Below are 14,250 nucleotides of genomic sequence, written 5' to 3' on the forward strand. Positions count from 1 at the left end.
ATTTAAATCTCTACTGAAGTCACTTAGATCGTTGGATAATAAAAAAAGTATTACAATTGTGGAAACTGTAGAGCTTTTTTTCCCCTGAAACCTCTAACTAATTGTAAATGTACCTTCATGTACCTTTTTATTTTTATTTTTCCTATGTAAGGATAATCGTTTGTATTGCTTAGTATGTTTTTTTATTTTTATTTTCATAAGTTTGTACACTTGATGTTCATGTGCTATTACTGTTCACCTGATTCTCTGTATACGGCATATGTAAATCAATGGGGTAAGCGAAAGCAAACAGTGGACTAAACCACTGTGAGGCAAGGTAAAGGGGGACTCAAAATATTTCTAAACCTAAAACGCATTTTCTTTTTGCCCTTGTCTGCGTTTATATTGTTTAACAACGTAAACAAGTATTATATATACACAATACATAATACAGAGAGTGGTTTTTAATGCTATTTTCGGAGGGACAACCCTCAGGGACTAGGTCCTGGACGCCCACGATTTCCGCCTATGGACTGGACTGGCAGACGGCTTTAAGATGAATGAGTAAAACCCTTATATACTGTCTATAGTAAAACCCAAATGAGGCAGTAATGCAACATTGTGGATGCCGACTACTTTAAAACTTCAAAGAAGAAGAAGAAAAAGAGGCCAGTCTGCTGTCATTTAGAACCATGTCGTCCACTGAAAGTACTGACCTGGGCCGGGCGCTCTGTATTATCACCGGGGCCTCCAGAGGCTTTGGCCGGACTATAGCGAGGGAGATGTCTCGGTTGGTGAAGCCGGGGTCAGCGCTCTTGCTGGCGGCCCGCTCCGGTGATGACCTGCGGGCTTTGCAGGCTGAGCTGGCCGAGTCGGAGGCAGGCAAAGCGGGCCTGGTGGTTGAGTGTGTCGTGGTAGATCTGGGTCAGATTGAGGGACCGGAGAGGATTGTCAGAGCATCTAAAGAAGCTTTTTCTGACGATATAGATCACGTTATACTGGTCAACAATTCTGGTAAGAAGAAACCTGTAGAGCTAATTACTGTACCACGGTCAATTTGTTCACCACCTCACATCTCGACCAAGCTGTTAGTGGAAGCTACTTTGATGTAGGCTATGTATGTAAAACCACATGTTACCATATGAAACACACACATTTCATATGACTTAATTCTGTTTGAATCAGTTACACACTGCTGTTGCTAACCTAAAACACTTTTAGCAATTCTACTCAGTGATTACTGTAAATGAAGTACACGGAGAAAGTGCAAATATAGCCTACATTATGTTCACCAAACACTACACAAGAACAATGCTGCAGACTGAGGAAAATATAATGTATTTCTCTCCATATACCCAAATCAGTCAACATGGAGAATCACAACAAAACATGTCCCAGTTTTCATGCTACTACAGTAGTGTGAATAACACTGTTATAACACTACCATAGTGTGAACTAGAAAATTCTGCAAGAAATTTTGACAGTGTGTCTACTACTTGGTGCACATCCGAATAACACTGGCTAACAGTAAATCTGCTGTTTGACATGTCCGGAAAAGAGAGGACAACACAGTCTACAGTAAAGCGTCTCCATGATAGGAGGTGCGTATCATAACTAGGGCTGTCAAACGATAAAAAAAATTTAATCGCGATTAATTGCTGAATTTCTATAGTTAATCACGATTAATCGCATGTTTTATCACATGATTAAAATTCTATTATTTTGCATTTCAGATCTGTTTTTAAGTACATATTAACTGGGAAAGCAATTCTTACCAGTTGATTGGGAATCAAATGAATGCAAAGAAAGTGACTTTATGAACTTTATTTTAAGATTTGTATTTGTTTATTATTTATTTATTTACTGTAAACAAAAGAAAAATGTGTGAATCTTGTCACACATTTGAATCTAGAGTCAATATTAGGGTTGTGTATTTTATTTATTTTTTTCAATACCGGTGCTAAAGCGGTACTTTTAAAACGGTACCGGTGCCTTAACGGTGCCTGAACCGATACGTTTTAAGAAAGTAAAAAAAAAGAAGGGTACTAAACAACAGTTGGCGACATTAAAGAACGGCTTGTTTATTGCTAAGGCTATATGGTCAAAATGAAATGATTTAATAATAATGTAATAACTATAACAATAACTTATTTCACTAGTAAATAGCTGTTGAACGACAAAAACAACCACCACATGGGAAAAGGGCATTTAACAATAACTTTGAATGCACCACAAGGCTGTAGGTTACCAGTTTCACGGAATGCACCGTCTGTGTTTTTCCGACAAAACTGATTGTCACATCCCGGTGTCGGAATCCTCTACAGTGAAATACAGACAAACTTTACACCGTTTAGCTTTAGCTGTCAGCATTGTAACCGTGTTTAATCCAGCTACTAGCTAGCGGTAGGCTAACGTTAGCTGCTGTCGAGTGTAGTGTTAACTAGCGTCACGTGCAGCGATGTTTCTGTTGCCTGTAACGTCTGTTTCGTAGCATCAGAGAGAAGCACAGCATGGACACATTGATGTGGTTTTTATGTTTGTGGTGACACAGAGCAGGTAACAAACAAGGAACCAGCTGTATCTTTCCAGATAATTTTTGTTCATTGTTTCTATCGGCAGTTGGTATGAACAGAGCCAAAAGTTTAAATCCGGTGGATTAAGCTGGGACTTTGCTGTGACCCCAGAGACACACTGAGCTATGTGTACACCAAACGTTGTGTCAGTCCATCCAGCAGATTACGAAATATTTGGATAAGTGAAAACTTTGACCTGTTGGCAGGGCTAAATTAAAAAGTCAGGGGATCACCAAAGTCATTAGAATTCATCTTCTGGGAACCATACCACATTTCAATCCATTTAGTAGCTGTTGATATTTGTCAGTTTGGACAGTTTACAGTACAGACTGAATGTCACTGCCATCGACAGAGCCACTCTGCATTCAGTTGTTTGAATAGGGTGAAAGAATCCCCTAACACTCCAAGTATAACACTTGGTTAAAACAAGTTAGGGTGGGACAAGCCAAACACTACATTATTTCTGCCTTCCAGCCAAAAGCCCAAGAAATAAAAGTGGACACACTAGCTGCCAGCAGCAGCAGCCATTATACAACTCCAAGTGATGCAGGATCATGGTGAGAGTGCATGCCACACACACAAGCTTGCAGGCCCTTAGACAAACTTTTTTTGCCAGTTAAAGCTGTGAACAATACCCAACCAAGCACAGAGCACTGAGTGACTTTAAGAGAGACGGGAATTCCTGAGAGAAGAGCAGGTTCATCTTCTCGGACCAGAGGTCAACCCGAAGAGAGATGGTTGGGTCTTTCTGTGTTCAGCAGCATGTGTTTGCATGTGGTTGTGTTTACTTATAGTACAGTCACGATCTCTCCCATGTGCGTGTGGATTTCTTTCCTTCCTCCCACAGTTCAGACATGTTGAACAGGTGAAACATTGAATGTAAACAGTCTGTAGCTGTGAAGCCTGTCCAGCTTCACTTCTCTTCTCCTAAATAGTTCGTATAAAAATCTAAACGTTATCACAATATAATTATATTATGTTGTTTATTACTGTGATTTCACCAGTGCCTTCCTCTGATTTGGTCCTTCCCCTTCATTTATGTTGTGTATCTTATTTTAAAGAGTTACCTTTGACATTACTAATACAATTGAATTGAACTTATTTACAGGTCATACATGTACCAAAATTAAAATGAAATACTTTCATGGGAAAGTGCAGGAATGTTTTACAATTTCAGATTCAAAACATTAAAAGCTATAGCCCAATATTTTTCACAGGTGAGCTGACATTCCAGCTTCCTGGAATACCCCTGAGACCTACAGTAAACCTGTCCTAAGCAAGAGTGGCTCTGGGCGTGCCTTCACAAAGGTCAGGATGAAAGAAGGTCAAAGGGGCTTAGAGAAGCGATGGTAAAATAAAAAAAAAAATGAGTCCTTCTTTTTATTGCCCAACATGTTTTGTACAAAAAAAACACGACAGTGACCAACGTCACACGCTCAGGAAAACAATAAACGGTTGGGTTTAGGAAAGAAACATTGGGGAAGGCTTAAAAAATAAATAAACACAAAAAAACGGTTGAAAGACGCTACACGCAGGACACAATCCCAGCTCTCCTGGGTGTAAATCCTGTGTTTTACCCATCCGTCAACCCAACCAACCTGTGCGGACTTACGTCCTTTCATACTACTCGCTACGGCGAAAATTCACACGTAATGTAGGTCAATGGCGGCCGAACGGCTTTGATAAACACGCTAAGAAGCAATTATGCGTCTTGATAACACGCCAAAATGGCATACGAATTGGCGTGTCATACATACGCCACTTTTTGGTCTGCAACCAGTGACGCCTAGATTCAAAAGTGGCTGATAGCATGCCATGAGCTCGATGGTGTTTTTTGCCTCCAACGGTGCCTTCCAGGCAGCTAACCCTAACCTTAAAGTGATGGTTCGGAGTAATTCACCCTAGGGTCCTTTGCACCATGACCTCGAGCCAAACACCCCCCCAGAAGCTTTTTTCACCTGGGTCTAACATTGGGAGAGTTAGCATAGAGTAGCGTTATCAGCTGAATAGCTTAGCGCAGGGGCTAATGGCTAATGGACCACGATGGATTGGAAAGTTTGTAAGTACACCAGAAGTTTATGTAAATAACACTTGCCTGCTGGCTTCTGCTCTCTGCTGTTGTTGTTGCTGCTCTAAGGCGAGTGCTTAGGGCCGTCTACAAATTACAACACCGAAAAGAGATGCAACAAAAATATTTTTTAATTTAACTTTTTTTTTAAAGTAAGTGCTGTAGTATAACTAGCAGGAGACAAGTAATAATTGAGGTAAGTTTGGAGACATTACCTTATTTAATCATTAAATTAATAAATATTTTTGTTGTATCTCTTTTCGGTGTAGTAATTTGTAGACGGCCCTAAGCACTCTAGGCCCCAACTGCAGGTAGCAGCAGCAACAGCAGAGAGCTGAAGAGAGCAGGCAAGTGTTCATAAACTTCTGGTGTACTTACAAACTTTCCAATCCATCGTTTTATGAGAGCATAACCTATTTGTACTTCTTGTAGACGTTTGGTATCATTTCGGGCATTATTAGTGGGGTAACTCACAAGATACAAACGTGGGTCCATTAGCCCCTGCGCTAAGCTATTCAGCTGATAACGCTACTATAGCTAACTCTCCCAATGTTCGACCCAGGTGAAAAAAGCTTCTGAGGGGGTGTTTGGCTCGAGGTCATGCTGCCTGGCTCTTGATGGCGAGACGGCTAAAGGTTGAGGATAGAGCATGGCTGTATTCAAGATGTCTTGTATAGTTAGCAAGTGATAAGTCTGTAATCATCATCATCATATTCTTTATTCAGGACACACACAAATGGTCCATAGCACAATACAAAAACATAGCAAAATACAAACAGATACAAGATAAAACACATACAATAAGAAATGTCTACAACAGTCAAAATTCCACAATACACAAAAAAGTGTTCAGATAAGTTAAGCTAAAGCTGCATTTTGTACACAGTATGTAACTTGTGTCATTGTGGAACGTTGATAAATCAGAAATCTATAGTATTATGTTTGCAAGTGCCTTAGCTTGCTAATACATAACTAACATTTGCATACTAACAGCTAAACTTGTCCCCTCTGGTAGTCAAGGGTGCTAAAATAATCGTTTGACAAGCTTAATAATAATAATAATAATAAAGTCTATCTTATCTCATCTTAAATCTCGTGTTTTTAGCCGGCACTTTGTGGAATTCACCGCCGGTGGGGGCGGGACATAAATGTGCGCTCTCTCTCTCTCTCTATGGATTCTTGTGTATGCTCATGTTCTATTGGATTTACCGTTTTTGACAAGAGCCTGTGTTTTTTTGGACTTGTGATTTTGACTGAACGTTCTTGGAAACCTTCGCTTGGACCTTGCCTTCCATTTTTGTCTGCCAACCTGTGAACCGAACTCTGCCTGTTTTGCCACTTTGGATATTGGACTGAGCCCTGCCTGTACCTCTGCTGGACTTTTTTGAGTTTACGCTGCCTACCAAGTCGCTCTGCCTGGCTGCCTATTCCTGTGTTTCTTCATTAAAACCTACATAATCTACTCTCTGCCTCCTGAGTCTGCTTTTGGTTCCACAGTCTCTTACCTGGCCTCACCGGCCCTGACAGAAACAATAGTTGATGGAAACACTAACTATGTATGAGGATGTAGACACACACTAGTAACAACTCCTTCCCTCTTCCCAGGCTCTCTGGGTGATGTGACCCGCTATGCCAAAAGCTTCACCGACATGGCCGAGGTGAACTCCTACTTGTCTCTCAATGTCAGCTCCTCCCTGTGCCTCACCGCCAGCGTCCTGCAGGCTTTTCCACAGCGTCCAGGCCTGCGGCGCACTGTGGTCAACATCAGCTCGCTGTGTGCCCTGCAACCTTTCCGCTCCTGGGTGCTGTACTGCACAGGCAAGGCTGCCCGAGACATGATGTTCAGGGTGCTGGCAGAAGAGGAGCCGGACCTTCGTGTGCTAAACTACGCTCCAGGTAAGGAACTGCCACTTTGTGCTTGTTAAATACAAGTCCAACCAGTCAGCCTGAGACTCGAGTTGAATCAGAGGAATTGAATGAGGTCTTATTAAAGGAGTCGTGCTACTGAGCAGTCCAGTGATGCCACTTTTTAAATTATTTTTTTTTAACATACTAACGGCTGCTAGAAGGCAAGGATCTATCTGGAAATACTATTTCAAACACTTTCAAAAGTTACATTTTTTAGAACACTTAAAGAATCATGCAAGAGGTTACAATTCAAATTCATCTGTCATCAGCGTAGCAGTGAAAGTGGACACCATAGTGACGGAGGATTGTACAGAGGGGAAAGAGGTAAATGATGAATAAGATGGGACCCAGTACTGACCCCTGGGGGACACCCAGTGTAAAAGTATAACACACCTTGACCTGTGGTTCCTCAGTTGGACATACTGTCTGTCAGGAGTAGCGGGTGAGAGATGGTGTCAAAGGCAGCAGTAAGGTCGAGGAGGATGAGGATGGTGAGCAATCCAGAGTTTGCTGCACGGAGGAGGTCATTGTTGATTTTAACCAGGGCTGTTTTAGTACTGTGTTTAGGGCCCGGAAGACCGGAGATACACTGCTGGGCCAAGTCAAAGGTTAGCCAGTGGGCAGGCATCCTTCACCTGCGTGGAGTATCCCGTGTAGGCCGGCTATAATCACGGGGACGACTTGGTACCCAGGAGAGCAGAACGATTACAAGCAAGAACAACAGTGGCAAAAAACAATAATAATTCACTCAATTCTCATTGGCTACCCGCCAACATGGCAAGTAGATAGTAGACAGTTTCAGCCGCCAATGGCAAAATTCACCCAAATTTGGCACATAGGCGGGTGTTAATTTCAGGCCCTGATGGGAATGTTATAGTTATTTTTTCCATAGTTCCATCAAAACCTTGTTACAAATAATGTTGCATTCATTAGAATTCAATGTGGTTGCTTCATACTACTAAAGCAGAACAATATGCAGTAATGGTAAGGTCCTCTCTACTTTGCAGACAGAAGTGTTTGTTTTCACCATTCCTACTCTGGAACCCTTTCACCTATGTCCTCTGTATTGTGCCAGGGCCTCTGGACACTGCCATGCTGACGGAGGCCATGTCCAGAACAGCAGATCCCAGCATCAGGACGTCTTTTTCAGCCATGTTCGCTCAGGGCCAGGTGCTCACCTGTGAGGCCTCTTGTGCCAAGCTGATGAAGCTGCTGCTGGAAGACAACTACACATCAGGAGCTCACATCGACATCTATGACGTAGACACAGCTTGAGTACTTACAGCTAGAGCTGCAACTAGTGATTATTTTATTATTAATCTGTTAATTATTATTTTTTGATTTCTTGATTAATGTTTGGTCTATAAATGTCAGAAAAGCGTGAAAAATGTTGATCAGTGATCAAGATGACGTCCTCAAATGTTTTGTTTTGTACGCAACTCAAAGATATTCAGTTTACTTTTACAGAAGAGAAACTAGAAAATATTCACAATTAAGGAGCTAGAATCAAAAATAGATAGATAGATAGATTTTTTATTGATCCCAAAAAAAATGGGAAATGGCAGTGTTGCAGCAGCAAAATATCAGACATACAGCACACATACAGAGTATACATTAAAAAATAGGAAACAATATACATTAAATAATAATTGAATACTACACTAGCAATATTTAAAATATATACAATTAGGAAATAAAATGTACAACTGTTTCAATAGATATAGATAAACTTAATGTGCAAGTTGGGGAGTAAAAATGTACAACTGTTTCCCTAGTTGGGGATTTATATTCATTTAATAGTTAATTGTTTACTCGAGTAATCTTTGCAGCTCTACTTACAGTCATTTAGCATTGGGCCACATTATTTCTATGTACGTTATCTGCACTGTAAAACGAAAATGTTGTGAAAACTCAAAATTTCAAGGCAACTTACTGCACTAGATTTTTGAGTTTTGAGGCTAACTCAAACTCCTACGTTTTGAAAATAGTTCAGCCAACTAATAATGTTTTGTTCAAATAATTAACTTTCATATGCTGTGCCAACTAATAATGTTTTGTTTAAATAATTAACTTTCATATGCTGTGCCAACTAATAATGTTTTTTTTAAATAATTTATCTTTCATAGATATAAAAACTTAAAATCTTAAGTTTCATTGTTGTCATGTCAACTAATTATCTTTTGTTCAGATAATTAAATTTTTGTGTGTAAAAACTAAGTTTCGACTTCTAAAAAGCCCCCATGCAAAATAGGGGCCCATCTAAAGCTGCTGATCTTGCATCACTTGACATAAAAGGGCCACTAGTGAAGTGACGCCACGCAGAATACAGGCTGAAGGAAGCCTATTACTGCTCAAAGTCTAACACTGCAAAACTCCAGCTCTTCTTATCAAACGTAACAGTCACTTACCTCATGGTTACAAATGTAAACCAGCACAACAATGACAATTACCAGGCAACAAAACATTACATTCTAAGCGAACACGCTTTAATAAACGGAATTCATAAAGTTACATTTGTATTTCGAACAAACTGCAAACTTTTCAGCAAAGTTTGACACAACCATTTACTGCCTTGCATCATGGGAATTGACCAGCCAATGAACCACCTGACTGCAGTACGCAAATCGGAGTTCAAGGCATAGAGCAGGCCGAAAAGGTAGGCAACTGAAAACCCCTGCAGAACTGCCCAGGAAACCCTGTTTTAGCGTGGAGCATGAAAAGAGTAATTGACCTGGCCTCAATTTGAGTCTAACTACAATTTCAAGGCGGCGCCACCATACATTTTGAAGTGAGACCAACTTATCACAATAAACTTAATACAGTGAGTTGAAGTAACTACTTTAACAAAGTTTATAATGCAATTATGTGTTTTTGTTCTGTTTAATTGAAAATCAAAGTAAGATGAGCAATTTCAAGTTCTCGTTTTTACAGTGTGTGCCTTGATTTTAATTAAAACTCTTATTAATTTATACCTACCACTTACCTCTTATGACTCAAGTTGCACTGTCAATCTTAAGGTTGTAGCCTTCTATTGTTAAACTGACCAATATGACAGCATGACGTATCAATTGATATTCATTAAATTTATATTCAAGACATTCCAGAACAGAAGTTCACTCACCCCACGGCCAGTGAAGCTGCAGTCAGTGACGTCCATACAAGCAGAGATAGTGAACAATTAAAAGTCGCTTAAAGGTACACTATGAGTTCCTGCATGACGTCACTTCTGTTGACGCTCAAAATAAATACCAAAGAAAACAGTCCAAGCTCACCCTTCCCCACCATGTTTCCGTAACTGTCATGACTTACTGACTTTTTTTGAGCATGAACATTTGAGACCATGATAAATGCGCTCTCTCTCTCTCTCTATGGATTTTTGTGTATGCTTATGTTCTATTGGATTTACTGTTTTTGACCAAAGCCTGTGTTTTTTTGGACTTGTGATTTTGACTGAACCTTCTTGGAAACCTTCGCTTGGACCTTGCCTTCCATTTTTGTCTGCCAACCTGTGTACCAAACTCTGCCTGTTTTTGCCACTTTGGATATCTGACTGAACCCTGCCTGTACTGCTACCTGTGTTTTTGTCTGCCAATCTGTGAACCGAACTCTGCCTGTTTTGCCACTTTGGATATTGGACTGAGCCCTGCCTGTACCTCTGCTGGACTTTTTTGAGTTTACGCTGCCTACCAAGTTGCTCTGCCTGGCTGCCTATTCCTGTGTTTCTTCATTAAAACCTACATAATCTACTCTCTGCCTCCTGAGTCTGCTTTTGGTTCCACAGTCTCTTACCTGGCCTCACCGGCCCTGACAGAAACAATAGTTGATGGAAACACTAACTATGTATGAGGATGTAGACACACACTAGTAACAACTCCTTCCCTCTTCCCAGGCTCTCTGGGTGATGTGACCCGCTATGCCAAAAGCTTCACCGACATGGCCGAGGTGAACTCCTACTTGTCTCTCAATGTCAGCTCCTCCCTGTGCCTCACCGCCAGTGTCCTGCAGGCTTTTCCACAGCGTCCAGGCCTGCGGCGCACTGTGGTCAACATCAGCTCGCTGTGTGCCCTGCAACCAGTCCAAGCTCACCCTTCCCTGACTTTTATTGAGCATGAACATTTGAGGCCATGATAATGAATTTGCAACTGTTGTGTAAGGCCTTTAATAATAATAATCTCTATTTTTATCCAATGTATATTGTTATGCGTAATGTGTGTGTGTGTGTTTGTGTGTGTGTGTGTGTGTGTGTGTGTGTGTGTGTGTGTGTGTGTGTGTGTGTGTGTGTGAGAATGTAAGTTAAAAAAAAAAAGAAAATAAAACGTGCTTTAGAAATAAAGATTGATTGATTGGTTGATATCCTGAAAAGTTAGATTAGTAAACAGTGATTAATGCTGCTGTAATGCTGAGTGTTTCAATATCTGAGAGAAAAATGTGGACGGTTCTCCTTTTTCTTTTCAATTAAAAATGTTTTTCACACATTCCTCAATGTATGGCTTGTTATTTTTATATAAATGTTGGTGTTATTATTGATTTGTTTGTACGTGATTGCCTCGGGCTGTTATCCAAGTTGGTTTTGTTAACTTGATACTGTATATGACAGAAATATTTGTCTTACATACAAAAATATCACAGTACATATAAAAAGTTGTAATATAAAGGTGCCACTTTATAGCCACAGATTATAAAATGTTTATAATTATTCCACATGCTTTAATACTTACAAATCAGTAATAATGTTATAAAGTGTAAAAAAAAATGTTTTTGTGATTAACACATTTTTGAACAACATACAAAACATACAATTCGCCACATGATTAGTTAATCTGATATAGGTTAGATATATCTATATATATCTGTCTATATATATAGGATATAGACAGACATAGTGGAGCATTTAGCAGCTAAAGAGCCAAATCATAGACTGGGTTAGGGTTAACCATTAATAACGGACAAAGCTTCTGGGCCTCAAAAGTGAAGCCAATGCAGAAGTGCCTCTAACTTGCATTCTACCTAATTTCCCTACTTTTTTTTAACGATTTTTTTCTGGGCTTTCTTGGACAGGACAGTCAGGAAAGGGAGCAGAGAGGGGGATGACCTTCAGCAAAGCGTTGGAATCAAACCTGCGCTGCTGCGGTAAGGACTGAGCCTTAGTACATGGAGCACACGCTCAACCAGGTGAGCTACTAGGGTGACCCTACTTCTCACTTGTTTTATTATCTTAATAATCATTTTTATAATAAGTGGTCTAATGGTCTAAATCACTAATTTCAAGTCTTATTCAATACAGCATGATGTTCATTTTGTAAATTATGGTCCCATTTATTTTAAAACAGATAAAGCAGGGGATGCTTTAGGGGTGTGGCTACACGTCGACCTGTCAATCAGGCTTAGCAATTTGTATCCATCGCACTGTGTACATTAAAATAGCCGTGAACTTGTTTTTGGGTGTCCGCGTTTTAATCTTGAACTTTGACCCTCTCACTGTGTGCTTTCACTTCATCAAAGTTAATTGGGACATTTTAATTCCCTAAAATGTCTTGTTCAGCATTCTGCTAACCAAGCTAGCTAACTACCATTAGCGTTAGCTGGTAACTTAAAAGTGCACTGCCACACAAAACCGTTTTTACATGCATTTTTCTTAAAATATGTTAGGTCCATATGTGTTTGTGTTATGTGGTGAATGTGAAAATGAACTGCTACCTCCTCTGTCCGCTCTAGCCACTGGAAAGAAATAAGCAGAGAAATCAGGCCAATTACAAAAGCTGGTCAGTCTGACATCATGTTGCCTGAGCTCATTACTGTTCATGAGCTCGCCCAGTTGGGTAAAGGATGCTGATAGCAAGGCTCTCATTGGCTAGCTGTTAGCCAATCAGAGTCAAGCAGCTTAGCTCGTTGAATATTAATGAGAATCGAGCTGTCTTCCTGCAGGCTTGAGCGTCTATGAGCCAGATATTTTTCTCAGGGTGGAGACCAAAACAGAGATAAAGGGATAGTGTATATTGGACTTTATTCAGGTGGACAAAAACACAATTATAAATAAATGTTACTCTGTGTCTGCTGTATCTATAGGCAATTGTATAAGCCATATTAACCTTTATATGGTGAAAGTACAGTACAGGCCAAAAGTTTGGACACACCTTCTCATTCAATGTGTTTCTTTATTTTCATGACTATTTACATTGTAGATTCTCACTGAAGGCATCAAAACTATGAATGAACACATATGGAATTATGTACTTAACAAAAAAGTGTGAAATAACTGAAAACATGTCTTATATTTTAGATTCTTCAAAGTAGCCACCCTTTGCTTTTATTGATAACTCCGCAAACCCTTGGTGTTCTCTCAATGAGCTTCATGAGGTAGTCACCTGAAATGGTTTTACCTTCACAGGTGTGCTTTGTCAGGTTTAATTAGTGGAATTTTTTGCCTTATTAATAAAAAAGCAAAGGGTGGCTACTTTGAAGAATCTAAAATATAAGACATGTTTTCAGTTATTTCACACTTTTTTGTTAAAGGTGCAATATGTAATATTGTATGTAATACTGGCAGCTAGCGGTTAAAATAGTTACTGCACTACCAATTCAAAATACTGGAGAGTCGTTTGCCCCGCCCCCTCCTGCCCAGACTCGAAGTTCACGGAGGTTGCCAGGCTGAGACCGCAGCATTCACAACAATGTTGCTAGATGCTTTTCTCACATAGCCAGACATTACTTCACAGCACAGCAGAGTAGCTAACATTAGATGCTAGTCTCACATAGCCAGACATTACTCCACAGCACAGCGGAGTAGCTAACGTTAGATGCTGGCTATATTGACAGTCATAAAAGCCCGTGCTCACGCGGAGCTCTGTAACCAACTGACAGACACACTTTTTCGGCTTAAAATTACAGTATGAACCGCTAAAAACACAACAACCTCACCGTCCTCTCCACACGCCAGTCAGGCACACTTCCTCGGCTTAGAATTACAATAGGAACCGCTAAAAATACCACTACCTGGCCGATGGAACACACTTCATCGGTTTAGAATTACGGCAACAATCGCTAAACACACTGCAAACTCACAGTCCTCTCTTCCAGATTTACAGCCCCCCTCTCGTGGCTTAAAATAACTCACCGTTGTCGGCTCCAGCCGCTGAACTACATGTTGTAAACAGCCATGGCCCGCTTGCCTGGTCCTCCCGGTAACGTTAGCAGTTAACAGGGTTAGCATGGCGGCGTTAGCCAGGACCAGTCGAGATCACTTTACTGGCTGTGTCTCAGTTGTTTTTGCGAGTAACCAACTCGGGTACTCTAGCTCTATAATTCAATGTGAGAACACAAATGTTGAAATGACATAAAATGCCCGTCCCTAGCGGCTGTGATAAATTAGCCTGAAGCTATGCTTACCTGTTCGGGAGGAAATAAGCCAATTCTGCGTCCTTTTGGGATCTAAGCTGTCTCCATCTTTCAAATACATCTCCAATATTTACCAGGGGGTTGTTACGTCTCTGGTCACGCAACTGTTAGAAACATGCTGTTTTCTTTTTTTTTAGGTCGGGTAGAATCTATCTCCGTTGATCCTGTTCGTTTGTTTGCTGCTTTCATGGCTGTACTACCGTTACAGCTGTAGCGCGCTGGGTTTACGTTTTTACAGGTAGATCTGGCAACCCGGTCTGGCTGTCAAACTGGGCAGTTGATAACAACACACAGATCAAAACATAAACATAAATTCCGTCACGGAAT

The 14,250-nt window shown here is 40.5% G+C and overlaps 1 protein-coding gene and 1 long non-coding RNA gene across 2 annotated transcripts; both read left to right on the forward strand.

Annotated features, from left to right (window-relative positions):
* Positions 1-512: 512 nt before the first annotated feature.
* Positions 513-7,937, forward strand: spra (sepiapterin reductase a). The gene is made up of 3 exons (XM_039780746.1): positions 513-993; positions 6,226-6,516; positions 7,604-7,937. Exons 1-3 carry the CDS (start codon positions 672-674, stop codon positions 7,801-7,803), a joined length of 813 nt encoding a protein of 270 aa, XP_039636680.1. The 5' UTR covers positions 513-671; the 3' UTR covers positions 7,804-7,937.
* Positions 5,197-6,082, forward strand: LOC120546014. The gene is made up of 2 exons (XR_005636772.1): positions 5,197-5,315; positions 5,474-6,082. It is a non-coding gene; the product is annotated as an uncharacterized LOC120546014 (long non-coding RNA).
* Positions 7,938-14,250: the final 6,313 nt, after the last annotated feature.

This window comes from Perca fluviatilis, chromosome 17, assembly GCF_010015445.1.
Source record: "Perca fluviatilis chromosome 17, GENO_Pfluv_1.0, whole genome shotgun sequence".
NCBI lineage: Eukaryota > Metazoa > Chordata > Actinopteri > Perciformes > Percidae > Perca > Perca fluviatilis.